This window comes from Natator depressus, chromosome 3 (genome assembly GCF_965152275.1).
Source record: "Natator depressus isolate rNatDep1 chromosome 3, rNatDep2.hap1, whole genome shotgun sequence".
NCBI lineage: Eukaryota > Metazoa > Chordata > Testudines > Cheloniidae > Natator > Natator depressus.
The window spans coordinates 17,771,994-17,798,700 of NC_134236.1; the positions used below are offsets into that span (position 1 = coordinate 17,771,994).

General features: G+C 44.0%; 2 protein-coding genes across 5 annotated transcripts in view; one reads left to right on the forward strand and one right to left on the reverse strand.

The window, feature by feature from the left end:
* The window catches only part of LOC141983762 (24-hydroxycholesterol 7-alpha-hydroxylase-like), a 57,493-nt gene that overhangs the window by 30,184 nt on the left and 602 nt on the right, over positions 1–26,707 (reverse strand). Inside the window, exon 2 of the mRNA XM_074946779.1 lies at positions 23,789–23,860. Within this exon, the coding sequence (XP_074802880.1) occupies positions 23,789–23,860 (72 nt within the window). The remainder of the gene's footprint in view (positions 1–23,788; positions 23,861–26,707) is intronic.
* SLC25A27 (solute carrier family 25 member 27) lies at positions 1,264–25,996 on the forward strand. 4 transcript variants are annotated; one of them, XM_074946781.1, is made up of 9 exons: positions 1,264–1,325; positions 3,463–3,654; positions 9,044–9,128; positions 14,953–15,075; positions 15,764–15,876; positions 18,686–18,770; positions 21,222–21,314; positions 21,783–21,885; positions 23,832–25,995. In XM_074946781.1, the coding sequence occupies exons 1-9, from the start codon at positions 1,271–1,273 to the stop codon at positions 23,901–23,903; spliced, it is 921 nt and encodes a 306-aa protein (XP_074802882.1). In that variant the 5' UTR covers positions 1,264–1,270; the 3' UTR covers positions 23,904–25,995. The 4 variants fall into 4 exon arrangements, with proteins under 4 accessions (XP_074802882.1, XP_074802884.1, XP_074802883.1 ...); XM_074946783.1 differs by having other exon boundaries at positions 1,283–1,415; XM_074946782.1 differs by lacking the exon at positions 1,264–1,325 and adding an exon at positions 1,386–1,499 and having other exon boundaries at positions 23,832–25,996.

Here is a 26,707-nt window from a genome sequence, read left to right on the forward strand (position 1 = left end):
TTAAAGAAGTATGGGCTGGATGAATGCACTATAAGGTGGATAGAAAGTCGGCTAGATTGTTGGGCTCAACGGGTAGTGATCAATGGCTTCATGTCTAGTTGGCAGCCAGTATCAAGTGGAGTGCCCCAAGGGTCGGTCCTCGGGCCGGTTTTGTTCAATATCTTCATAAATGATCTGGAGGATGGTGTGGATTGCACCCTCAGCAAGTTTGCAGATGACACTAAATTGGGAGGAGAGGTAGATACGCTGGAGGGTAGGGATAGGATACAGAGGGACCTAGACAAATTAGAGGATTGGGCCAAAAGAAATCTGATGAGGTTCAACAAGGACAAGTGCAGAGTCCTGCACTTAGGATGGAAGAATCCCATGCACTGCTACAGACTAGGGACCAAATGGCTCGGCAGCAGTTCTGCAGAAAAGGACCTAGGGGTTACAGTGGACGAGAAGCTGGATATGAGTCAACAGTGTGCCCTTGTTGCCAAGAAGGCCAATGGCATTTTGGGATGTATACGTAGGGGCATTGCCAACAGATCGGGAGACGTGATCATTCCCCTGTATTCGACATTGGTGAGGCCTCATCTGGAGTACTGTGTCCAGTTTTGGGCCCCACACTACAAGAAGGACGTGGAAAAATTGGAAAGAGTCCAGCGGAGGGCAACAAAAATGATTAGGGGACTGGAATACATGACTTATGAGGAGACACTGAGAGAACTGGGATTGTTTAGTCTGCAGAAGAGAAGAATGAGGGGGAATTTGATAGCTGCTTTCAACTACCTGAAAGGGGGTTCCAAAGAGGATGGCTCTAGACTGTTCTCAGTGGTAGCTGATGACAGAACAAGGAGTAATGGTCTCAAGTTGCAGTGGGGGAGGTTTAGGTTGGATATTAGGAAAAACTTTTTCACTAGGAGGGTGGTGAAACACTGGAATGCGTTACCTAGGGAGGTGGTAGAATCTCCTTCCTTAGATATTTTTAAGGTCAGGCTTGAGAAAGCCCTGGCTGGGATGATTTAATTGGGGATTGGTCCTGCTTTGAGCAGGGGGTTGGACTAGATGACCTCCTGAGGTCCCTTCCAACCCTGATATTGTATGATTCTATTCTATGATTATGTTTAAGTCAATCTCATGATTTTGGGGACCTGACTCATGATTTTTGAATATCAGCAATTGGCAATAAATAACTGTGTTTAAAAACCAACTTTCACTACTGCAGGTGAGAACGAGATTAGATGAAAGACTACATTTCCCAGAAGCCTCTCTGTAGGACTTATTTATGTCACTGAGCAGAGACTTTAGAGTCTGTTTATCAGGAGAGGAGACGGTGTGGGGTGAGTGCTCCTTGGTGCGGCTGGAACTTTAGGAAAATGACCTCAGGAGAGTGATGCACTCACTGACTTTTAATTCTTTCGGGTGGGTAGGTGAGTGAGCCTGTTATGTTACATGCTCAATGCTACCCCAGGAGGAGAGGAGTTTGCCTTTCCCAGAGAGATGGCCCCGAGCCAGTAAGTTCACCCTGTCAGCCTGTGCAGCCGTGGTTGCAGAACTAGGTACTAGCCACTATGATTTTATTAGAGGGAAGGGAGTCGTGATTGACTGGGGTGGGAGGCAGGGAAAATACTCAGCCCCATTCCCCCAGCTCTCTGTTCACTGCTGCCTCAACATTCAACAACTTCCCAGCGCAGGGAACTTGTTACACCGGCCTCTGCTCTTTATACTTGTCTGTGTATTGCAGGTTGCAAAATATATTACATCACATGGTTTCTCCGGGTCTGCAGCTTTGCAAACTTGGTGTTGCTCCGCAGTAGGTATTTCAGTTCTAGGGGCTTGTTTACACTGACAATTTACAGCACTGCAACTTTCTCGCTCAAGGGTTTGAAAAAGCACGCCCCTGAGTGCAGCAAGTTTCAGCACTGTAAAGTGCTTGTGTAAACAGTACCCCAGCGCTGGGAGCCGCGCTTCTCATGGAGGTGGGTTTTTTAGAGCGCTGGGAGAGCTGTGCCATGACCACACAAGCCATGTTAAAGCGCTGCCAGTGTAGACTAGCCCTAAATCTCTGCTGTTGAGAACAGTGGGATGCAATAGTGAACGAAGACAAGTTGTGAGTGATTTAAATGTGCAATGTACTCTTATTTCTGATAGAACACCAAAAAAGAAGAACAATCAGTTGAACTTGACTGTGAGTAATTTGCCTAGAGTAGCACTCCTCCTTCCCCCCAAAAAGAGATCTAATCTAGTTTCCAATTACAGCAGAACTGTCTTTAGAGACATGTGTCAGTGCAATAAAATGATAGCAGATATTTATGGAAGAGGGAATGCCTATACAATGCTGCACTGTGATAAATAATTTGATATTTTGTAATATCTATGTAGTGTAAACTATTAATTTGTACATGCAAACTTGGTGCAATGTCCTAGTGATTTAAGGGTTCTCTTTTGTTTAAAGATACCCAGTACAAGAAATAATAACTTATAATATGGGACTATACTGTGACTTTACTGGCATCCCTAAGTATTATTATTAGTGTTGTTTATTATTTATATTACTGTAGTGCCTAGGAGCCCTAGTCATGGACCTGAACCCCATTGTGCTAGGCTCTGTACAAACATAGAACCAAGAGATAGTCTGTACTACACAGAGATTACAATCTAAGTATAAAACAAGAGACAACCGATGGATACAGACAGCCTGGGAAATACAAGGCAGTGTTGGTTAGCAGAGGAAGCGGTTCTCTCAGCACACCAGCAGCCTAGCTGTTCTCAAGTTTTTTTTTTTTAATGTAAGGGCAGCGTGTAACTGCACTGCCCCAGAAGCAGCATAGGGAAGGGATTGAGGGACACTTTCTTCCCTGGTTCTGCTTTGTTCCAATGGGGAAAAGTAATCTTCTATTAATCCACGCCAATAGAAGATTGCTTCCCCCTCTGCTCAAAGCAGCTTCCCCACATCGTGGGATGGAGCCAGTCAAACATCTTCCCATTTCATGCTTCCCTGCATGGGGATGGGGAGATTACTGGCTCTGCAGAATGTGTTTTCCCTCTGGGCACAGACTGGAAATGCAGAGTAGCCACTTGAGAATAAGGGGGTGCCTGACCTGCCCAACTGCATTGTGTACACCAAAGTCTTGGTCACAGAGTATGTAAAAGGGTGGGAGTAACTGACAAGGATTTGACGTGCTCCAGCATCTTCCAGAAATTCCAAATGCTTCTCCAAAGAAACTTCAAAAGTGGGGCAGGTGGTAAGCATTGGATTTGGAAGGGGAGGAACTTGGGATAGAATGAAAGGCGATTGATTTATTTTTTGCTGTCTTGTCAAAAGGCACCATGAATAATGAGCCTCCTGTCTCAGTCAGGATGAGCACCTGCTAACAGCGCCTGCGGCAAACCAAATGCTGCCAGCCTGTGTTTCGCAACAATGTGTTCTGCAGGATGTGCCCTTGTTCAGCTGTGTTCCCTGATATTTTTTGCTAGCAACCTTTCCCCTGGATCTCACGAAAACACGGCTGCAGATCCAAGGTGAAGCTGCTGTTTGTCGATATGGAGCTGCTGCCAGAAGAGCTGTACCCTACCGTGGCATGCTACGTACTGCAGCAGGGATTGTTCAAGAGGAAGGCTTACTAAAACTCTGGCAAGGAGCAACACCTGCCGTCTACAGACACATAGGTGATTATCTTCTCCCATAGCAATGAGTCAGAATGTTGCATGCCAGTGGTTTTCAAACTTTTTTCCCGATGACCCAGTTGAAGAAAATTGTTGATGCCCGCAACCCAGCGAAGCTGGGGATTAGGGAGTTGGGGAGTGGGAGGGGCTCAGAGCTGGGGCAGAGGGTTGGGGTGCGGGGGTGAGTGCTGCGGGGTGGGGCTGGGAATGAGGGGTTCAGGGTATGGGAGGGGCCTCTGGGCTGGGGTAGGGGCTTGGGGTGTGGGAGAGGGTCATGGCTCTGGGCTGGGGGTGCAGGCTCTGGGATGGGGATGGGGTTTTGGGGTGCAGGAGGTGGCTCCGGGTCTGGGGGGGGACTCAGGGCTGAAGCAGGGGATTGGGGTGCAGGGTTAGGGCGTAGGCTTACCTTGGGCAGCTTCCGGTCAGTGGCACATCAGGGGTGCTAAGGCAGGCTTCCTGCCTGTCCTGGCACTGTGGACTGCGCTGCGCCCTGGAAGCGGCCAGCAGCAGGTGCAGTTTCTAGGCGGAGGTACGGAAGCGGCTCCACGCAGCGCTCACCCGCAGGCACCGTTCCCCCCACCCTGCTCCCATTGGCCGGTTCACGCTTAATGGGAGTGCGGAGCTGATGCTCAGGGCAGGGGCAGCATGTGGAGCCCCATGGCCCCGCCGCCTAGGAGCCAGACCTGCTGCTGGTTGCTTACAGGGCGCAGTGCGGTGTTGGAACAGGTAGGAACTAGCCTCCCTAGCCGGTCAGCACCACCAACAGGACTTTTAGTGGCCCAGTCAGCAGTGCTGATCAGAGCTGCTGCGACCCAGTGCCTTCCATTCCGCATCCCAGTACTGGGTCACGATCCACAGTTTGAAAACCATTGCTGTGTGCTATGTCCCACAGCTATACTGTCTTGTGTCATAATCCTGCCATGTCAATTTGTAACCCTTCTGGCTAGTGCCAATGGCAGCATAAGGGCTCATTCAATGTGCCTAGAGGTCCTCTTAAACTATGGCTTGAATCCTCACCCAGAGCCGTATTCTGAGTCTGGGAAGTTAAAGTAAAACCTCCCCACTTACTTTTGCAGGTCGTTGTTCCCCACTCACAGGCACTCAGCATCCTTGGGATGGCAGCACTCAGCACCACTGGTTCCTTTTATTTGGGGGGAAAAGAAAAAAAATCCCAAAGCATGATCACTGCACGTATATTTACATGCAACACAACCACCCAAACCCAATCAGTGTTCAGTCAACCCTGCAGACCCAAACAGTAAGTGACCAGCTTACTGCGGACCCTTAATCACACAACAGTGTGATCACACCCACCTGAAACCTCATTCCCAGCTCTACTTAGGGCTTGTCCGAGGGCTTGTGTACACTGGTACTTTACAGCGCTGCAACTTTCTTGCTCAGGGGTGTGAAAAAACACACTCCTGAGTGCTGCAAGTTTCAGTGCTGTAAAGTACCAGTGTAGACAGTGCAGCCAAGCTTCCAGTGTTGGTAGCTGTGACGAAGTGGGACTGTTCTTAATGTTTCCTCTGAATAGTGTGGCGGTGCCTCAGTTTCCCCTGTACGGTTCTTGAGTGTCTGGGTGGAGGGGTAGGGGTATGTGATCGTTGCGGAGCCCTAGAGGGCAGGTGTGTGCAGGGGTCTGGACACAGAGAAAGGCCAACACCCTGTTTCCTGGCAACTGATGGCCTGGGCCCTTCCCCCCCTGCAAGGTGAGAGCTGAAGGGTTGGAGAACAGGGGAATCGTGTGGCCTCCTGGCCCGGGAAGGGAACAAGGCCCAGAGGAGGAGGGGCTGGAGGGAGTTTCAGTTTGGGGCTGGCTGGAGGCATGGAGTGAAGGGCAGACATGGTTGTCTGGTTCACTGACCCCCAAAATGGACCCGGCTGAGGGGCCCTGTTCTCTGCACCTACAAGCTCTGTTTTAGACCATGTTCCTGTCGTCTAATAAACCTCTGTTTTACTGGCTGGCTGAGAGTCACGTCTGACTGCGAAGTTGGGGTGCAGGACCCTCTGGCTTCCCCAGGAGCCCCGCCTGAGCGGACTCGCTGTGGGAAGCGCACAGAAGGGCAGAGGATGCTGAATGCTCCGAGGTCAGACCCAGGAAGGTGGAAGCTGTGTGAGCTTTGTGTCCAGAAGGCAAGCTGCTCACAGAAAGGAGATTGCCCCAGAGTCCTGACTGGCTTCATGGGGAGCAGTTCCAGAGCATCGCCCAGGGACTCTGTGACAGTAGCTATTCCCCTCATGGAGGTGGGTTTTTTATAGTGCTGGGAGAGCTCTCTCCCAGCACTCTGTTGCGACTACACAAGCCGTTGCTAGTGAAGACGTGCCCTGAATGAGGACACTCAGGAAATTTAATCCAAGTGGATTTAAAGTAGATTAGTTAAACACTTGAGTGAATGCTCTTATTCAGAATTAAAGTGGTCTCGATTTGATTTAGCTTAATTCACTTTAGAAGTGGTCTCAGACTCAGTTGCTGTCAGGGGGTGGCTCTCCTCCATCTGTCTGCTCCCATCCAGAGAAGTCCTGCTCCATTGTGAAGCTACCTAGTTCAGCTGCAAGAAATCAGCTTTTCTGCCGCTGAGAACTTACTCAGTTTTGCACCCCTGCGTGGGTCACACTGAAATGTGAGCTCTGTACCTTGGCTGCCACTGGTGTGGTCAGGCCTTGCCATGATGTCAGTTCTTGCACCTCCACTTGGATTGGTCCAGTTGGACCTCACAGTGTAGTCACTTCCACACCACTGCCAAAGCTTGTACAGTCGGGCCTTGCTGTGAAGTTAGTTCTTCACCACTGCCAAAGCTGGTCCGGTCAGGCCTTGCTGAGAAATTAGTTCTGCACTCCCTGTCTCAGCTAGTCTAACTGGATCTCACTGTGAAGTCAGTTCTGCATCCCTGCCATGGCTAGGGTGGTCATTCACACATCCCCAGAATACTGGCCATTCCAGTACTTCTGGGTATGGCATGGGTCTGCTCCTCACTCCCACCTGCATGACTCCACCCTCGCCAGCGTGACCTCACATTCATGGTGCGTGTGAAGTCATGCCAGCAGGGGTGGGGTGGTGTTCTCTTCAAAATGGCATTTCCCATCCATGATACTAGTTGAAACCATATCTGGTGTTGTCTCAGTACCAGACAGGGGACACACCATTTAAAAACAGGGCCATCGGGCTTAAAACCAGATGAATGACTGGCCTAACATGGGTTTACTATTAAGTCAGTTCCGCATCCCTGCCTCAGCTGCTCTAGTTGGATCTCCTGTGAAGTCAGTTCACCCTTCCTGCCAAGAATGCTGTTTACACAACCCCAGAAGATGGGACATTCCCCCGCCTGCATAACTCCACCCTCGCCAGAATGACCTGGCCTGCATGGTGCATGGTAGGTCATGCAGGCATGGGTGGGGGAGTGTGCTCTTCAAAATGGCATCCCCTAGCCATGATACCAGACAAAACCACATCCTGTGTTGTCTCAGTACACGGTAGGAGACAAACAATTTAAAAACAGGGCTGTCTGACTTAAAACTGGATGAATAGCCTGCCTAACATGGCTGCTCTGGTTGGGTCTTGCCATGAAGTCAGTTTTGCATCCTCATCGCAGCTTGTCCAGTGGGCCTCACTGTGAAGTCAGTTCTGCAGACCTGTCACAGCTGGTCTGGTCGCCTGTTGCTGTGAAGTCAGTTCTGGCACCCCTGCCACAGCTGGTCTAGTCAGGCCTTACAGTGTGGCTTCATTGCCGTTGCCACTGCCATCAGTTCAGTCCTACAGAATCACTCTCCGCAGGGTTTGGAATCTCCAGGTAGGGAACGGAGGAACACTAGACCCTGAGACAGAATCGTGCGTGCTGGCATAAAGCTCCTGGTCTTTAGAGTGGAGTTCTCCCAGCTCTACCTTGCTGAACTTGAATTGCATTCCCTAACCAGATTGTACTACTTGTAATGTCTTACAATCTGTTATCATTCATGCAATCAAAATATAAACTAGTTCCAATACAGTCTGTTGAACTATGAGTAAACAACATTATAATTAAAGCTAAGATTTAGTCTTGGGTATTTTTAGTAAGAGTCAGAGACAGACCACGGGCAATAAACAAAAATTCACGGCCCGTGACCTGCCCATGACTTGTACTATAAATACCACTGACTAAATCTTAGGTGCTCTGGGGTGCACCTGCGGTGCCACTGCTGCTCACGGGTGGGGAGGGCTCTGGGGCACCACTGCTGCTCAGGGGTGCCGCTGCTGCTCTGGAAGGGAGGCAGCCCAGGGCTCTGCTGTTGCTCTGGGGGTTGGGCAGCCCAGTGAGGGGGGGTGCTGTCCCAGTGCTTCGGGACATCACCTGGGACTGCTGCTCCTTTGGTGGCCCCAGGGGCCAGCTGCCTGGGGCCACCTGAACAGCAGCCGGTGCAGCAGCAGCTGCTTGGGTGGCTCTGGGGACAGCAGTACCGGCTGCTGCAGGAGTCATGGAATTCCCGGACAGTCATGGAATCCAGGATCTCTGTGACAGACTTACAGCCTTAATTATAGCCTCTAGAGGGAGCCAAGTGATCCACCTCCAAGCCTTTTCGCTGTTACTTACATTCTTGCCTGAGTTGGAATGTGCAGTCAAATCATACAATCAAACATTTTCAGTTAAACCCCCTATTTTTCCATTGAGGTCCAGGACTCAAAGGGCTTGTCTACATGGGGACATCCAAGAAAATTAATCCAAATTAACTAAAGGTTGGCATTTTGAAGTGGATAGTTATACAGCACTTTTCATCAGTAGGTCTCAAACTGCTTTACAAAGGAGGTCAGTATCATTATCCTCAATTTACAGAAGGGAAGTGACTTTTCCCAGCTCACCCAGCAGGTCCATGGCAGGGCCAGGACTTGAAACCATGAAATCTGAAATGCAGTCTAGTGCCCCATCCATTATATCACATTCCCTTCTCGTTAGCAGGAAGAGGTTCTCAGAGATAGCTGGTTTGTATTTTTTTTAATTGGAAATACAATGACAGCAGCAAATCTTAAAGGGATTGCGCCTGTGGGAGGGAACGCACATAGAGGATTCTTTAATGGCTAGTTTGCTGGAAATGAAACAAATCTCACAGATTGGTGGTGAGATGGCCGGTGAAGTAAAGTGTCTTAAAGTGCTGAGACACCTCATATCTGTGACAAGAAATACCACTTAGCAAAAGAGATTCCCTTACACTAACAAGTTCATGGCTGGGGCAGATATTCCACTCAGCCTCTTCTTCCTCCCCTTTTGGATTATTTGTTATTACAGTAGCAACCAAATGCCTCAGTCAGAACCAAGGGTCCCATTGTGGTAGGTGTTTTACAATTAATCTCTTGGTTTTCTATTCTAGTACAAACAAAGAGAGGGCTGCCCTAAAAATTCTCTTGTGGTTTTGTTTTCTGTAGTATACTCCGGAGTGCGGATGGTTACATATGAGCACCTTCGTGACTCTGTGCTTGGTGGAGCTGAAGATGAGAGCTTTCCTCTTTGGTAAATGTGCTACTGCCTACTGTTGGGGTTGTTGTCGTTGCAGCAGTTCTATAGGCCCGGGAAAATTGTCTCTCACAGCTTGTCTGCACAAGAAAGCTGCACTGGTTTAACTAAGGTGTGAATTTAAATTGATTTAATTAATCCAGTGCAAACATCTGTGAGGAACTCTTTATTTCAGTTGAAGAGCAGCTTCCCTTGGTTTAAGTCGACTGGGAACAGGTTTGAGCAAAACTGAAACAGGAGTGTCCACACAGGGGTTTCCACTGGTTTGACCAAATTAGTTTAAAAACCTGCGCAACTTTCCTGTGTAAATAAGGGCCTGGAGTGAAATTAATTCATATGCAGTTGGCCAACACAAGGCTTATGCAACATGTAAGTTACTATTTGATCTCTACTTTGAAGATTTAAGTGGTGCATAGTCCTTGCATCAGTTGTTTGCACAGAGTGAATTTCACCCTAAATCATTAATTTGCAAGTCAGTAATTTGCAATGAATCTCCCTATTATTAAAGAGAGTTGGCTGTTTTTCAAAGAAATATTACTGAGGGCACAAGAGCAAACTATCCTACTGCATAGGAAAGATAGGAAGTATGGCAGGAGACAGCCCTGGCTTAACCAGGAGATCTTCAAGGATCTGAAACTCAGAAAAGAGTCCCACAAAAAGTGGAAACTAGGTTAAATTACAGAGGATGAATAGAAACAAACAACACAAGTATGTAGAGACAAAATAAGAAAGGCCAAGGCACAAAATGAGATTAAACTAGCTAGAGACATAAAGAATAACAACATTCTACACATACATTATAAGGAAGAGGAAGACCAAGGACAGGGTAGGCCTGTTACACAATGGTGGGGAGCGAGGGGGAACAATAACAGAAAATGTGGAAATGGCAGAAGTGCTAAATGACCACCAGATCCTCTTCTTCAGTACTAGTTGTGGTTTTTGATTTTTTCCTTCCTAAGTGAAGTACTTTGCACTTGTCTTTATTGAATTTCATCTGGTTTAATTCAGACTAATTCTCCTATTTGTCAAGGTCATTTTCGATTTTAAACCTGTCCAACAAAGTGCTTGCAATCCTTCCCACCTTGGTGTCATCGGCAAATTTTATAAGCATACTCTCTACTCGATTATCCAAGTCATTAATGAAAATATTGAATAGTACCAGACTCAGGATAGACCCTGTATTTAACCCACTTGGTGTGTCCTCCCAAGTTGACAGCAAACCACTAATAACTACTCCTCAAGTATTATCTTCCGAACAGTTGTGCACCTACCTAATAGTAATTTCATCTAGACCACATTTCCTTAGTTTGCTTATGAGAATGTCATACGGAACTGTGTCAAAAGCCTTACTAACATCAAGGTATATTACTTCTACTGCTTCCCCCATCCACTAGGTCAGTAATCCTATCAGAGAAGGAAATTAAGTTGGTTTGGCATAATTTATTCTTGACAAATCCACATTGATTATTCCTTATAAACCTATTATGTTCCAGGTACTTAAAAACTGATTAATAATTTGCTCTAATATCTTTCCAGGTATTGAAGTTAGGCTGCCTGGTCTATAATTCCCTCAGTCCTCCTTGTTCCCCTTTTTCAAGATTGGTACTGTACTATGTTTGCCCTTTTCCAGTCTTCTAGGACCTCTTGTGTCCTCCAGGAGTTCTCAAAGATAATTGCTAATGGCTCTGAGGTTGCTTCAGCTAATTCCGTAAGGATGAATTTCATCAGGCCCTGCTGACTTGAATATATCTAACTTATATAAATATTTTCAACCCATTCGTTCCCTATTTTAGCTTGCATTCCTTCCCAGGCTCAGATTTTGTCATGCATATTTTTAGTAAAAGTCACTGACAGGTCACGGGCAATAAAGAAAAATTCATGGAAGCCCATGACCTATTCGTGACTTTTATTAAAAATATGCATGACAAAATGGGGAGCTGCAGGCTCCCCACACCACTCAGGGGTGCCTGGCTTGGAGCTGCAGGGTCCCCACATCACCAGTGGCTCCAAGCTTGAGCACCCCTGCCACCTGTGGTGGCTCTGTGCTCCCGGGCACCCCCACCGGCTGCAGCGGCTCCGTGCTCCTGGGCACCCCTGCTCGCTGTGGCGGCTCCGTGCTCCCGGGCACCCCCGCCAGCTGCGGGGCCAGGAGCTGCAGAGCAGCTGCAGCAGCTGGGAGCTCCCAGGGGCCCCAGTGCCCGCCGCGGCCAGGATCTCGCAGAGCGGCCCCGCTGCCTGGGAGCTGTGGGGCACCCTGCCTCCCTCTGCGTCTGGGAGCTTGGGCACCGTAGTTCCAAGCCACGGCGACCCTACAGCGGGGTGCTCAAGTCACGGAGGTTTCTGGAAGTCACAGATTCTGTGATTTCTGTGACATCTGTGACAAACTCATAGCCCTAGTTTTTAGCTCTCCGTCCCCGCTAAGTAGACGACCTACACTTTCCTTTTTCTTTCTCTTGCTCCTAGTGTGTTTAAATAAGCTCTTCCTATTGCCTTTTATGTCCCTTGCCAGGTATAACTCATTTTGTGCCTTAGCATTTTTGATTTTGTCTCTACATCCTTGTGGAGACTGAAGTGCTCTCCTACTGGTTTTTGAATGTTATAATTCTTGATGTCTGATTTGTGTCCATTTATTCTTTTGCATAGAGACTGTCCGGTTTGGCCAATGTACATGGTAGAGGGGCATTGCTGGCACATAGATTCATAGATATTAAGGTCAGAGGGGACTATTATGATCATCTAGTCTGACCTCCTGCACAATGCAGGCCACCGAATCTCACCCACCCACTCCTGAAATAAACCTCTCACCTATGTCTGAGCTATTGAAGTCCTCAAATCATGGTTTAAAGACTTCAAGGTGCAGAGAATCCTCCAGCAAGTGACCCATGCCCCATGCTGCAGAGGAAGGCGAAAAACCCCCAGGGCCTCTTCCAATCTGCCCTGGAGGAAAATTCCTTCCCAACCCCAAATATGGCGATCAGCTGAACCCTGAGCATGTGGACAAGATTCACCAGCCAGATACCCAGGAAAGAATTCTCTGCACTAACTCAGATCCCACCCCATCTAACATTCCATCACAGGCCACTGGGCCTATTTACCATGAACAGTTAAAGATCAATTAATTGCCAAAATCATGTTATCCCATCATACCTTCTCCTCCATAAACTTATCGAGTTTAATCTTGAAGCCAGATAGGTCTTTTGCTCCCACTGCTTCCCTTGAAAGGCAGTTCCAGAACTTTACTCCTCTGATGGTTAGAAACCTTCATCTAATTTCAAGTCTAAACTTCCTGATGGCCAGTTTATATCCATTTGTTCTTGTGCCCACATTGGTACTGAGCTTAAATAATTCCTCTCCCTCTCTGGTATTTATCCCTCTGATATTTTTATAGAGAGTAATCATATCTCCCCTCAGCCTTCTTTTGGTTAGGCTAAACAAGCCAAGCTCCTTGAGTCTCCTTTCATAAGACAGGTTTCCCATTCCTCGGATCATCCTAGTAGCCCTTCTCTGTACCTGTTCCAGTTTGAATTCATTCTTCTTAAACGTGGGAGACCAGAACTGCACACAGTATTCCAGATGAGGTCTCACCAGTGCCTTGTATAATGGTACTAACACCTCCTTATCTCTACTGGAAATACCTCGCCTGATGCATCCCAAGACCGCATTAGCTTTTTTCACGGCCATATCACATTGGCGGCTCATAGTCATCCTGTGGTCAAACAATACTCCAAGGTCCTTCTCCTCTTCCGTTACTTCTAATTGATGCGCCCCCAGCTTATAACTAAAATTCTTGTTATTAATTCCTAAATGCATGACCTTACACTTCTCACTATTAAATTTCATCCTATTACTATTACTCCAGTTTACAAGGTCATCCAGATCCTCCTGTAGGATATCCCGGTCCTTCTCTAAATTGGCAATACCCCCCAGCTTTTTATCATCCGCAAACTTTATTAGCACACTCCCACTTTTTGTGCCGAGGTCAGTAATAAAAAGACTAAATAAGATTGGTCCTAAAACCGATCCCTGATGAACTCCACTGGTAACCTCCCTCCAGGCTGACAGTTCACCTTTCAGTATGACCCGCTGTAGTCTCCCCTTTAACCAATTCCTTATCCACCTTTCAATTTTCATGTTGATCCCCATCTTTTCCAATTTAACTAATAATTCCCCATGTGGCACCGTATCAAACGCCTTACTGAAATCTAGGTAAATTAGATCCACTGCGTTTCCTTTGTCTAAAAAATCTGTTACTTTCTCAAAGAAGGAGATCAGGTTGATTTGGCATGATCTACCTTTTGTAAAACCATGTTGTATTTTTCCCATTTACCATTGACCTCAATGTCCTTAACTACTTTTTCCTTCAAAATTTTTTCCAAGACCTTGCATACTACAGATGTCAAACTAACAGGCCTGTAGTTACCCGAATTACTTTTTTTCCCTTTCTTAAAAACAGGAACTATGTTAGCAATTCTCCAGTCATACGGTACAACCCTGATGGCATATATCACATTGGTAGATGCGCAGGTGAACGAGCCCTTGGTGGTGTGGCTGATGTGGTTAGGTCCTATGATGTGGTTAGGTCCTGGCCATCATGTGCCAGTAATGCCCCTCTGCCATGTACATTGGCCAAACTACAAAAGAATAAATGGACAAAAATCAGACATCAAGAATTGTAACATTCAAAAACCAGTAGGAGAGCATTTCAGTCTCCCTGGACACTCAATAACAGACTTAAAAGTGGCAATTCTTCAACAAAAAAAACTTTAATAACAGACTTCAGTGAGAAACTGCAGAACTGGAATTAATTTGCAAACTTTGACACCATCAAATTAGGCCTGAATAAAGACTGGGAGTGGCTGGGTCACTACAAAAAGTAATTTGCCATCTGATATTCACCCCTTCTTGTCAACTGTTGGGAATGGGCCACATCCACCCGGATTAAATTGGCCTTTTTAGCACTGACCCCCAACTTGGTAAGGCAACTCACAGCTTTTCATGTCCTGTATATTTGTACCTGCCTATTGTATTTTTCACTCCATGCATCTGAGGAAGTGGGTTATAGCCCACAAAAGCTTATGCCCAAATAAATTTGTTAGTCTCGAAGGTGCCACAAGGACTCCTCGTTGTTTTCCCTTTGAAGTGTTAATATGTTGAATACCCCTCCGTCTCACCTGGCTAGTTGCATTACTTGCCTGAGCTCAGACTTCTGGGGGCTACCTCCAAAAATCACAGAACTTGAGGAGGTGCTGCAGATGGTGTAGCCATGAAAGTAACAACTTGGAATGCAATGGGAATAGCAAGAGTTTCCAAGAAGACCATTCTTGAGTCCCACACCCCACTGCTGTGCAAATTCACTTAAAAAAAAAAACAAGCAAACCAAAAAACAGAAAAAGACTATAAGTATTTGATACCAATTTCTTCCCAAATAAAAAAGAGAAATCACAAAGGGAAAGTGCAATTAAGGGGAAGGGACTAACTTCTGGCTATTTCAATGTTTCCTGAGTGCAACCAGCACATATTGGTAATGTATATTAAATATTTTATTTCCAAGTTACCTTTAACACTGTATAAAACTGACAAGAACATTATAGACTATATTAGCCATCTGGAGTTACTACAATCATTGATAGATTAAGCTCTGGCTGTTCACATGAGAAGTGGTTGTTTAAGATTCCATTTCACGTGGAAGATGCTACAGAGCTCATTAGGTGAGGCATTTATTTTCATTGGGGAAACATGCATTGTGACTTCATAGTTGTTAACGTCTTGAATGTATTCTGGAGAAAAATGGGAGTTTAGGTCCCACTTTACTTTTGTACAGGAAATCTGTAGTTGGAGGGATGGCAGCTGGTGCCATTGGTCAGTTTTTTGCCAGTCCAACTGATCTGGTGAAGGTGCAGATGCAAATGGAAGGAAAGAGGAGACTAGAAGGGAAACCATTACGGTGAGTTCTCAAGTAAGCTAATTTTAATTGGCATTTTTTTGTTGTTGTCAGTGGTCATTCTGTGGATGTTGACAAGTGCCATGCAGTATGGGACAGATTTTTAGGACTTTGTATGTGCAAAAATATATGCATATATATGCACCTAATTTATACATACCATTACTGCACAAAACCTTGTGGTTTAAGCAAGTATTTTTTTTTTTTTTTTTTTTTTTTTACAGAGGAGAGCTTAAGTGATTAAAATGACACACAGAGCCCAGATCCTCAGCTGGTGTACTTCAGCATAGCTCCATCAATGGAACTGTGCTTATTTATACCAGCTAAGGATCTGGCTGGAGACTGAACTCCCATCAAAATAGTTTCTTCAAGTCATGGTTGAGGCACATTGGTGGGGCAGTGTGGGGAAGCTTGCATTATCACTGCCCTTAATATAAAGGATCTCTTCTGGGGATAAACAGAGGACTTCAGTCTTCAGGGCTGTAACAGGTCAATAACCTTTACTAGCATTAAACATTCCTATGAATTTTTTTTTTTTAAAATGTGTGCTACAGAAAGCACAAGAAGTCCTCCTTGCATGTGTACAACAGAAGTTTGTCCATCACTGAATTCTCTACTCATTAGCTGTATGAATGAATGTTTGTAAAGACATATGAGATGCTAGAGAAATGTCAAATGTTATTTATTTCAGATTTCATGGAGTTCACCATGCATTTGTGAAGATCCTGTCTGAAGGGGGAATTCAGGGCCTTTGGGCAGGTTGGGTGCCAAATGTCCAAAGAGCTGCTCTGGTAAACATGGGAGGTAAACATAATAAAGTAGGCCTGAGCTCCTTAAGTGACTCTCTCTTGCTTTGTCCTTCCAGGACCATTGAGATAAGTTGGGTTGTCTTTGCCATCTTTCCTGAGGTTTTATCTGTAGGATGGTGAGGTCTTTTGGGTTCAGGGATGTTGCCTAAGGAGTGCCCTCCATAATCATGTCCCCCAAGGCTCAGTAGAAGCCTCTTTCTCTGCATCAGTTTACTTTTGACCTTTTGTCATTTTTTTGTTGGCCTGTTTAAATTTGCTTAGCAGAATGGCTGGTAATTTCTAGGCCACTTAACCCAAGGCTATTTTAAGCATTTGTTGCTGATGTATGTAAATCCCTTTTTAAGATTGATGGGCCAGGGTCAGAGGTGGCGTAAGTTATACATCACTAAGGCTAGAGAAAGGATAACAAGAAGGTATAAAAGTTAAAGTATCCATTGTCACAGGTGAGTCTGGTCCTTTAAGAATGTGTGGGCCTTGTCCACTTGTGGCCAACTAATTACCTCTTACTAAGTTTAGAAGGGGATCATGTGATAGTTATTAGGAAGAAGGAGGCTAGCATGATACTGGAAGGACCAGCAGGGATGGGCCTTGTGAGGGGCACCTAGAATCCCTGACTTGGGGAAAGAAAAGTGCTCGGGGCTTAGGGAAGAAGCCTGCTTCTGGTGAAAGCCCTGGGAGGAACCACCTTATGAAGGGAGTCTGGATGTACCGTTATTAAGGACTGGCTTTAAGACAGTTTTAAGGAAGAAGAGCCCAGGAATGGTTGGACTGGAAGAACTCTCTGGGGAAGAAGAGCCTGTTTGTTTCTGTACGTTGGGTGTTTGAATGTGGGGAATCCACCTGTAATTGTTGGAGTAAGAAGGTAAAATTGTGCCAATATAAAAGGCCAGGTTGGTTGTCAGAACAGCTAAAGACTGGTGGAATTCTTGTATAGAAACCCACGCCTGTGGTTAAACTGAGGAGATTTATGCCTGTGTTGCTGAAGTTGGTCACTGGAGGGTGCTTATGTCTAGGAGTTACGCACACGCACACACACACGCACAAATTTAGTTTTTCCATCCCTCAGAAGAAAAGCTATACCAATTCAGACTCTCTTACATTTAGTTGCATCTGTTTACTAAAATGTAACTTCTACCACCTTATATATTTGTCCTGAAAAACACTATAAAGTAGGGTTGTCGATTAATCGCAGTTAACTCATGTGATTAACTCAAAAAAATTAATAGCAGTTTTAATCGCACTGTTAAACAATAGAATACCAGTTGAAATTTGGTAAATCTTTTGGATGTTTTTCTATATTTTCATATATATTGTATTCTGTGTTGTAACTGAAATCGGTGTATATTATTTTTATTACAAATATTTGCACTGTAAAAATGAAAAATAGTATTTTTCAATTCACCTCATACAAGTACTGTAGTGCAATCTCTTTGTCGGGAAAGTGCAACTTAAAAATGTAGATTTTTTTTTTTTTTTGGTTACATAACTGCACTCAGAACCAAAAGAATGTAAAACTTCATAGCCCGTCCCCTGAAATGGTGGTTGAAGCATGAAGGGACATATGAATCTTTAGCGCATCTGGCACGTAAATATCTTGTGACACTGGCTACAACAGTGCCATGCCAACGCCTGTTCTCACTTTCGGGTGACATTTCAGGTGACATTGTAAACAAGAAGTGGGCAGGATTATCTCCTGCAAATGTAAACAAACTTGTTTGTCTGAGCGATAGGCTGAAAAAGAAGTAGGGCTGAGTGGACTTGCAGGCTCTAAAATTTTACAGTTTTATTTTTGAATGCATTTTTTGTACATAATTCTACATTTGTAAGTTCAACTTTCATGATAAAGAGATTGCACTACAGTACTTATATTAGGTGAATTGAAAAATACTATTTCTTTTGTTATTTTACAGTGCAAATACTTGTAATCAAAAATAAAGTGAGCACTGTACACTTTGTATTCTGTGTTGTAATTGAAATCAATATATTTGAAAATGTAGAAAACATCCAAAAATATTTAAATAAATGGTATTCTATTGTTTAACAGTGCGAATAATCACACGCTTAATTTTTTTAATTGCACGATTAATTGTGATTAATTTTTTTAATCGCTTGACAGCCCTACTATAAAGTATTATGGAAGTCTGCATGGTTCTGTAGATAAAGCACCATATCTAAGGTCAGGACACCTGTCTTCTATTCCTAAATCTATCATTAATTTTCTAGGAGACTGCCGGTCTTCATTTAAATCCTTAGTCACTTTAACTTACACTTCCTTCCAACCCTTTATCAAGTTATCCCAATTTAGACTCCCTTATGCCCTCTATTATCATTTTTTGCCATTTGCAAAATGGGGATAATGGTGCCTACACAGGGAAAGAAAAGTGATAGAGAAGTGAAAAAAAAATCCTTTTTAGAGTTATATGAATGTTTCCAATTTTGTTTGACAACATTTTTGCCAAATTTCCCCTTGGTCATTTATTTTCCAAGTTACTGTTTTCATGTTAAGCAGGAGGAAAGGTGGGCGGTTTCGGGAAGAGAGAGAGTTCAATTATTCTATATGCATATTCCAATAATATGTTTTCTGATGGAGGCAGGGGGAAAGCAGAGAGGAGGCTCTAGATGTAGCTGATGGCAGTAGAAAAGGGGAACAGGTTATATGCCAGCCTGGTGCAACTCTTGTAGTCAATGGGTTACACCAGGGATTTATTTAGCACAGGTCTTTGTCTCCTAAATCAATAACAAGGAGCCTGAATACCAAGTAACTTCTCATTTATGCTTATTTTCACTAATTACTGTCTTTACAGATCTGACTACTTATGACTCAGTGAAACACTTTTTACTTCTGAACACACCACTTCAGGACAACAGTGTGACTCACAGCATCGCAAGGTGCCTTATTATTTTATTATCCCCTCCCACCTCTCTAAGGAGATAACTTTTAGCCACGAGCTAATCACTCAGTGATGTTATAATTTTCAGGACAGTCACATTGCTGCTTCCCTCTGTCTTCCAATTATTGCTTCTTCAGAGGTAGCCATAGCAGGGCACTCAAATGCAACTTGGGAATGTGGGTTCTATTCCCAGCTCTGCCAGTAACTTGCTGTGTAGTCATGAGCAAATCACTTTACTTCTTGTTGCTTCCGTTACCAATGCTGTAGCTGGGAATAATGCTACTTACCCAATGTTGCAAAGCACTTTGAGATTGCATATGAAAGTGCTAGGTGGTGGTAAATTATACACAGTATATTTGGAATTCTGTGACTCAGTATTGTACCTGGAGATGGAGCAGGAACAGACAGAGAACAGACAGTAGCTGACCAGTAACCAAAAAGCAAGAACTGAAAGGGAACTAGTAGAAAGAACAGGAGATGCACCTAATGTTGACAGGTGTCTCCTTGGTGAAGAACTTGATCCTAGCAGAAGTGGGCCAGATGTAGAGAACAGGATGGTATACTGCCTACTGAGCACCAAGGCAAATCATATTCCAATAAAGGTGTCAGATATCCTAAGAAGAGAGGAGGGAAGGGATGGACTTGCAGTTTAGGCAATGGTCTGGGACTCAGGAGATCACGTTCTCCTCATCTTATTCCATCTGCTCAATGGGAGGAGTATTAAAATCAGACACACTGTAGATGGCTCTCTGGGCCTCTCTCCATAGGCTGTTTTTAACTATGTACATATGCTGCTTCTCTGGAGACCAGTGTAACTGTGTGTATGGAAAAATTAGGTGATACCTTAAATGATCTGGTAGGGTTCGGTCCTAAACTACTTTATCTTCATTTCATCTTCTACCCTCAACTTGTACATATATTCATAGATATTTAGGTCAGAAGGGACCATTATGATCATCTAGTCTGACCTCCTGCACAACGCAGGCCACAGAATTTCACCCACCACTCCTGCAAAAAACCTCACACCTATATCTGTGCTACTGAAGTCCTCAAATCATAGTTTAAAGACTTCAAGGAGCAGAGAATCCTCCAACAAGTGACCCGTGCCCCATGCTACAGAGGAAGGCGAAAAACCTCCAGGGCCTCTTCCAATCTGCCCTGGAGGAAAATTCCTTCCTGACCCCAAATATGGCGATCAGCTAAACCCTGAGCATATGGGCAAGATTAATCAGCCAGATACTACAGAAAATTCTTTCCTGGGTAACTCAGATCCCACCCCATCTGATATCCCATCACAGGCCGTTGGGCCTATTTACCATGAATATTTAATTACCAAAACCATGTTATCCCATCATACCATTTCCTCCATAAACTTATCGAGTTTAATCTTAAAGCCAGATAGATCTTTTGCCCCCACTGCTTCCCAGGGAAGGCTGTTCCAGAACTTCACTCCTCTGAAGTTGGTTAGAAACCTTCGTCTAATTTCTAGTCTAAATTTCCTGGTGGCCAGTTTTTATCCATTTGTTCTTGTGTCCACATTTGTACTGAGCTTAAATAATTCCTCTCCCTCTCTATTATTTATCCCTCTGATATAGTTATAGAGAGCAATCATATCTCCCCTCAACCTTCTTTTAGTTAGGCTAAACAAGCCACGCTCCTTGAGTCTCCTTTCATAAGACAAGTTTTCCATTTCTCGGATCATCCTAGTAGCCCTTCTCTGTACCTGTTCCAGTTTGAATTCATCCTTCTTAAACATGGGAGACCAGAACTGCACACAGTATTCCAGGTGAGGTCTCACCAGTGCCTTTTATAACGGTACTAAAACCTCCTTATCCCTACTGGAAATACCTCTCCTGATGCATCCCAAGACCGCATTAGCCTTTTTCACGGCCATATCACATTGGCAGCTCATAGTCATCCTATGATCAACCAATACTCCAAGGTCCTTTTCCTCCTCCGTTACTTCTAATTGATGCGTCCCTAGCTTATAACTAAAATTCTTGTTATTAATCCCTAAATGCATGACCTTACACTTCTCACTATTAAATTTCATCCTATTACTATTACTCCAGTTTACAAGGTCATCCAGATCCTCCTGTAGGATATCCCGGTCCTTCTCTAAATTGGCAATACCTCCCAGCTTTGTATCATCCGCAAACGTTATTAGCACACACCCACTTTTTGTGCCAAGGTCAGTAATAAAAAGATTAAATAAGACTGGTCCCAAAACCGATCCTTGAGGAACTCCACTGGGGCCGGGCAGGATGCTGAGGCAATGCTTCCCAGCTCTGTCCTAACTGGGAAACCCACATTAAGTTATGAGGCATTAATCATGGTTTAATGACAACAGCCATAAAAATGTCTTTATTATTGAAACTCAGATAGGTGGTTGAATTGGGATGATAAATCTTGATGCGTTTTTTCTTCAAATAGTGTTTTTTATTGATAGTGTATGTTCCGGCCTGGTAGCTGCTATCCTGGGAACTCCTGCTGATGTCATCAAAACGCGGATAATGAACCAACCAAGAGATAAACAGGGAAGGTATGGATAATTCTGAGAGGGCATTTCCCAGCTTCAGTAGTAATATGGGACGTGAACTGAACTCCCAATGAAGTCAATGGAAAGATTCACATTGATTTCTTCGATACAGCAGGCTTTGGATCTCTAGTCTACTCTTAATCTTTCTGCTTATTGTCTTGGTGTTTATTTTTGCATATAAAAGCTATTTTTGTATTAATGGTCCATAACTATATAAAGTTCTTCCTTAGTTTAAAATATATAGTTTATTTTTGGGGGCTGAATTAATCCCTGGTATAGCTTCATTGACTTCAGTGGGTCTACGCCAGGGAACTTATTTCTAAATGTAACCTTTCATAGGAACTACCCTAATGGAAGATTTGGGTGTGTTATATTGGGTGGGGGTGATGGTGCTGAAACACTTTCATTTCCTACAGTCTACTTGTGTATTTGTAACAGCAACTTCATTTTGTTCTACTTCCTTGTTGCTAGGGGACTGCTGTATAAGTCTTCTACAGACTGCTTGATACAGGCTATACAAGGTGAAGGATTTATGTCTCTATACAAAGGCTTTTTACCAACCTGGATGCGAATGGTAAATGACTTTTTCTCTTTTAGTATAAACTCTTTACAACTAAATAGTTTCTAATGCAGTGTTGTACAACTACAGGGGTTCCTTCAATGCATTAAGACCCTTATCCTGCCAGGTGCTGAATGCCTTCAATTCCCATTGACTTTGCTGAGAACTGAAGTTGGAGCGCTTTGTAGGAGGCACTCAGCACCCTGCACGATTGGGTCCTAAAACAGAATTAGAGAACTACACAGAACATCTTACAGCAATAATGATATTAAAGTATGTATTTCATAGTCCTTTGTTGCATTTACTGTATCATTAAACTTGGAAAATATTAATATGAGGTTTTAAAAATGAATTAAATTAGTGTGCATTCTTAGTACACTAGTCATTTAAATCTGGAGGCATTAACCCAAGCATTGCCTCCAGTTACGTGGAAAGACTGGTCTCTGTGTTTAAATACCTTCATGACAGGCACTGTAACTCCTTAGCTAGATTAGAGTTCTCATTTATTCACCTCACCAACCACATTGGCTGACATGACCGTCAGTGTTCGCTCAGAAGTGGTCCCAGGCCTGGAGTAATAGGGATGTTGCAGATCAAGAGTGATGTGTACTGACAGAGGTTTGTGTCTCATTATGTGCCTGCCTTCATTCATCCTGAATTGTCACATTCTCAGATCTCATAAGCCACATGCTTGTCTACACAGGGAAGCAGACAGGCATAGCTATAGCAGGATAATTATTCTGCTAAAGCTATGTCAATGTAACTCTCTGTGTGGACACTCTATTCCAAAATTAATGTGACTTTTTTACTCTGCTTGCCCCAGTCTTCTTGTCCAACCACTCTCACCTCCCCCAGGCTCCTTGTCCCAGTCTCCCTGCTCGGTCAGAGCCAGTCTCCCCCTCTTCCGGGTCCTTGACCACTGTCAGTCTTTTACCCACTCACTTATTCTCAATCCCCTGGTTTCTTTTCCCCAGGTCCCAGACTCCTTTGCCAACCAGTCCCACTCCCACTGGCACCAATCTACTCCTTCCACTTCCCTTCCCCCCGGGTCTGACTCTTGTTCTCTGCATTCAAGTCAAGGAGCTTCCTCCTTCAGGGTGCCTGGGCACTGGCAAAGAAAGCACAGGAAAGAAAATCTTTCTGCTCTCAGTTCCTGTGCCTGGTATCACAGCAGCTGGAAAGAACAATTGCAAGGAAAGTCCTGCTCAGCTACTGCATCCCTGGGCTGGACTACGTCCAGTACAGATGGAATCTTCAGAGAATTTAGCAGCCAAACTCTAACAAGTCTCTACTGAGCATGTGCCAACTGAGATTTTTTTCAAAGGTTTATAATTTGGCCAAATTTTGTGTGTTTTTTCATGGGGGAAAAAAGCAAAAGCACACCTCTGACACAGACAGGCACCTTGTCAAATTTCAGTTCCTTTCTCCAAAGTATGTTGGTACATAGGCGCCTCGCCTTGATTCCCCCCCTGCCCCCATTCCAACCCCTTCCCCAAAGTCCCCGCCCCAACTCTGCCCCCTCCCTGCCCCTATTCAGACTCCAGCCCCGGAGCACCCATGGAGTCAGCATGTATTGTTGGTATGAGTGTTGCTGATCTAAACAGTTGTAAGAATTTCTTTAACATGGGCAAAACTATGTATTTTCCCCTAATTTTATTTTTGGAAACAGCTGAACAATTGTTGCTGAAATTTTCTGAAAATATTCAGCCTGCAGCATGGAAAATTTCAGCCCAAAGGGTTACATTTTAGCAAAATAAATTGGAAAGAGGGTCTTATGGGAGAGGTTGGGCAACCTTAACTATAGGCAACATATGACACCCTCCATAAACTTCTTATAATCTTGCTAAGACAAAGACTTTAATATAGTTATGTATTTATCCCTGTTAAACTGGCTAATGAATACTTACTAAAATGTTACCTCTGTTCTTAGTTTGTAATAATTTGTATGGTTACTTTTGCAGGCTCCTTGGTCATTGGTATTCTGGCTTACCTATGAACAAATCAGAAGGATCTGTGGAGTTAGTTCTTTTTAAGATCTTGAAAGCATATACTAATAATCACATACCAAATAAAACGGAGTTGGAAATCCAGCAGATCATCAATAAAACACTCCATCCCTAGGGAAACTGGTTATTTTAGGAGACTGGCAATAGTCTCTCACCTTTACGTCATCACTTCAAATTCACTCTGGTTGATAGTGATTTAATATTACCTTCTGATTGCCACTTGACAGATTACAGTACAGTAAAACCTGCCAAGAGTGATGACTCATGGGAGTTAGCAAAAGTGGTCTCTTGTAAGAGATGGCCACTCTTCAAAGGTTTGCACACGGGAGAGCGTTGGCTGCTGACTCGGTGCCCCGCTTGGCCATTCTCACCAGCAACAGTGCAGAAGTAAAGGTGGCATGGTATGGTACACTAGATCCCTACTGATAAGCAAAAATCAGTTTCTCCTACAGGTTTGTTTTTATGAATGGGAGTAAGAAAATGTGGTCACTGGTTGCAGATGACAGGTCATCCCTCTTTACAGTTTCTTTGCAGTTAAATTATAGGGGGAAAACTTTCTGTGTCCACTTTCTGTGTCGCTTGTGACGGGGTGGTCTCTCTTCGGAGGTGGTTGCTAAAGCAGTATATAGAATTGGTGGTCTCCATGGCATAAGTGTCCATCACAAAAAGCACAACTCCACCTGGCAATAAGTGTCAGCCATGCTGGAAGATTCAGCAAAGGCAAAACAACTTACTAAGCAAGTACACTAAATTACCTTTTTAATCCTAGAGAGGGCTCCCGTAGCTAAGGATGAGACTTGATTGAGCTCTAGATAGTTCTATAGAATGTACCTTTTTAATCGTGCATTATACATGTTCTGTCGATAAATAAAAGACTCAAGTGTAAATTTTGCAGCCTTTCATTAGAATTAGACAAACACACAGATGTACACAATAAAGGAAAATACATCTCCTGTAGCTACCTCTTCATTAGAGGTATGTCATTTTTTAGCAAACCAAGCATTAAGTACTAGGTGCTGTAATAAGTTAATACAGTAGATTCAGCTGTGAAGACTTGGCAGCAGATATGTTTGATATAACACATGAAAGGAACTGATAGGTTCAACTTATTTCTCAATGGATGTATACCCTCTTCACACCACCACTAGCTGTTTGAATCATAGAATATCAGGGTTGGAAGGGACCTCAGGAGGTTATCTAGTCCAACCCCCTGCTCAAAGCAGGACCAATCCCCAACTAAATCATCCCACATGATGTTTGGACACACTACTGTGCTACTGGTGAAATTCACCAGTACAGAGGGAATCATAATGATTAGAGACTGAAGGTCTTTTGGACAGGTGTCTTTTGAGAACCCCAGAGGTACGTTAGCAGGTCAGGACTAATTTGTACCAGCAGAGCTTTGTGTAAAAACATGTATAGTACCTGCCCTCAGTTTGCCTAGATCTTACTGGATTCTCTTTCATAACCACAAAATGTTTTCAATCTACAAATGGTTAAATGATGTTATGAACATTTTGAGTATCTTAATCAGGGTGGATGGAAACTGAACAACATCCTGCAATGGGAGAATCAAAACTGTAGCCTGTCTAACCAGACACCCTCCAAATGCTGTCTGGATTTCAGAGGAGGGGAGAGGATACAACCAGCTGACACTAGGCAGCATTTGGACAGTGTGCTGGAACATAAAGTCCAATCCTGCTCTGAAAAATTGCTCTGTAAAAATGTAAGGTCCCATGTTCATGTCTCAGTGTCTTTGATGTCAAATGTTTTCTGTTCATAAGCAGAATTTTTTTTTCTAACTGTCCTGAAAACTCAACCTGAGTTCCTTATTTTTCACACATCATCACAATCAATAATAAATCTGTGGGCAAAATTCTGCCCTCACCTTCAGTGGCCCTGCAAGTCTGGCCACCCAAGTAGACGTAACTGTGGATACACATAGATAGTTATCTCTTCAGATGCTATTTTAATGGTCACTTTTCAGTGTATTACAGCATTTTGATGAAAGACACTGTTTGGCTCTTACTAAAGCTATACCTAGGCAAGAAATATTTAAGGAAGAAACATAGTGCTTAATAAAGTTTAATATTGATGGCAGGAATCTGGCATGCTTTATGTTTACAAGTGAATTAAAATATAAGTATTAAAAGTTGTAAGTATATTAAGTGCCAAACATACTGATGTACAGTAATAAACACCCATGCTGCAAAGTTCAAACGTAGGTGCCCAAAGTTAGACATTTAAATCCATTAGACAGCTGAATAAATTGTCTGATGTTCAGTAATGTAAAGTGACTATAATTCTTATTGACTTCAGTGGGAAACTAAGCATCTCTGAAAATCAGGCCACTCTTACTTAGGTGCTTTGTTTTAAACACCTATGTTTGATTTTTTTTTTTTTTGGTGTACATTTATATGTAAGGCTACGATTTTTTCACAGAGGTTATGGAAGTCATGGAATCTGTGACTTCCAATGACCTTCAGTGACCTCCATGACTTCAGCCCCTGGCAGCCAGGAGCTGCAGGACCTCCCTGCCTGCAGGGAGATGCAGGCAGCAGGGGGCCTCCCCAGAACTCTGGGTTGCTGCAGGCAGTGGGGGTATCCCAGAGCTCCTGGGTGGCAGGGGGATCCTGGAGCTCTAAGCCCCGACAGGATATTTTTAGTAAAAGTCATGGACAAGTCATGGGCTTCCACGAATTTTTCTTTATTGCCCATGACTTTTTCTAAAAATATCTGTGACAAAATCTTAACCTTGTTTACACATATTACTTGGTCAACATTGTCAATTATGTAGTGTATCACATTTCTTGAAACACTACATTTTAAAA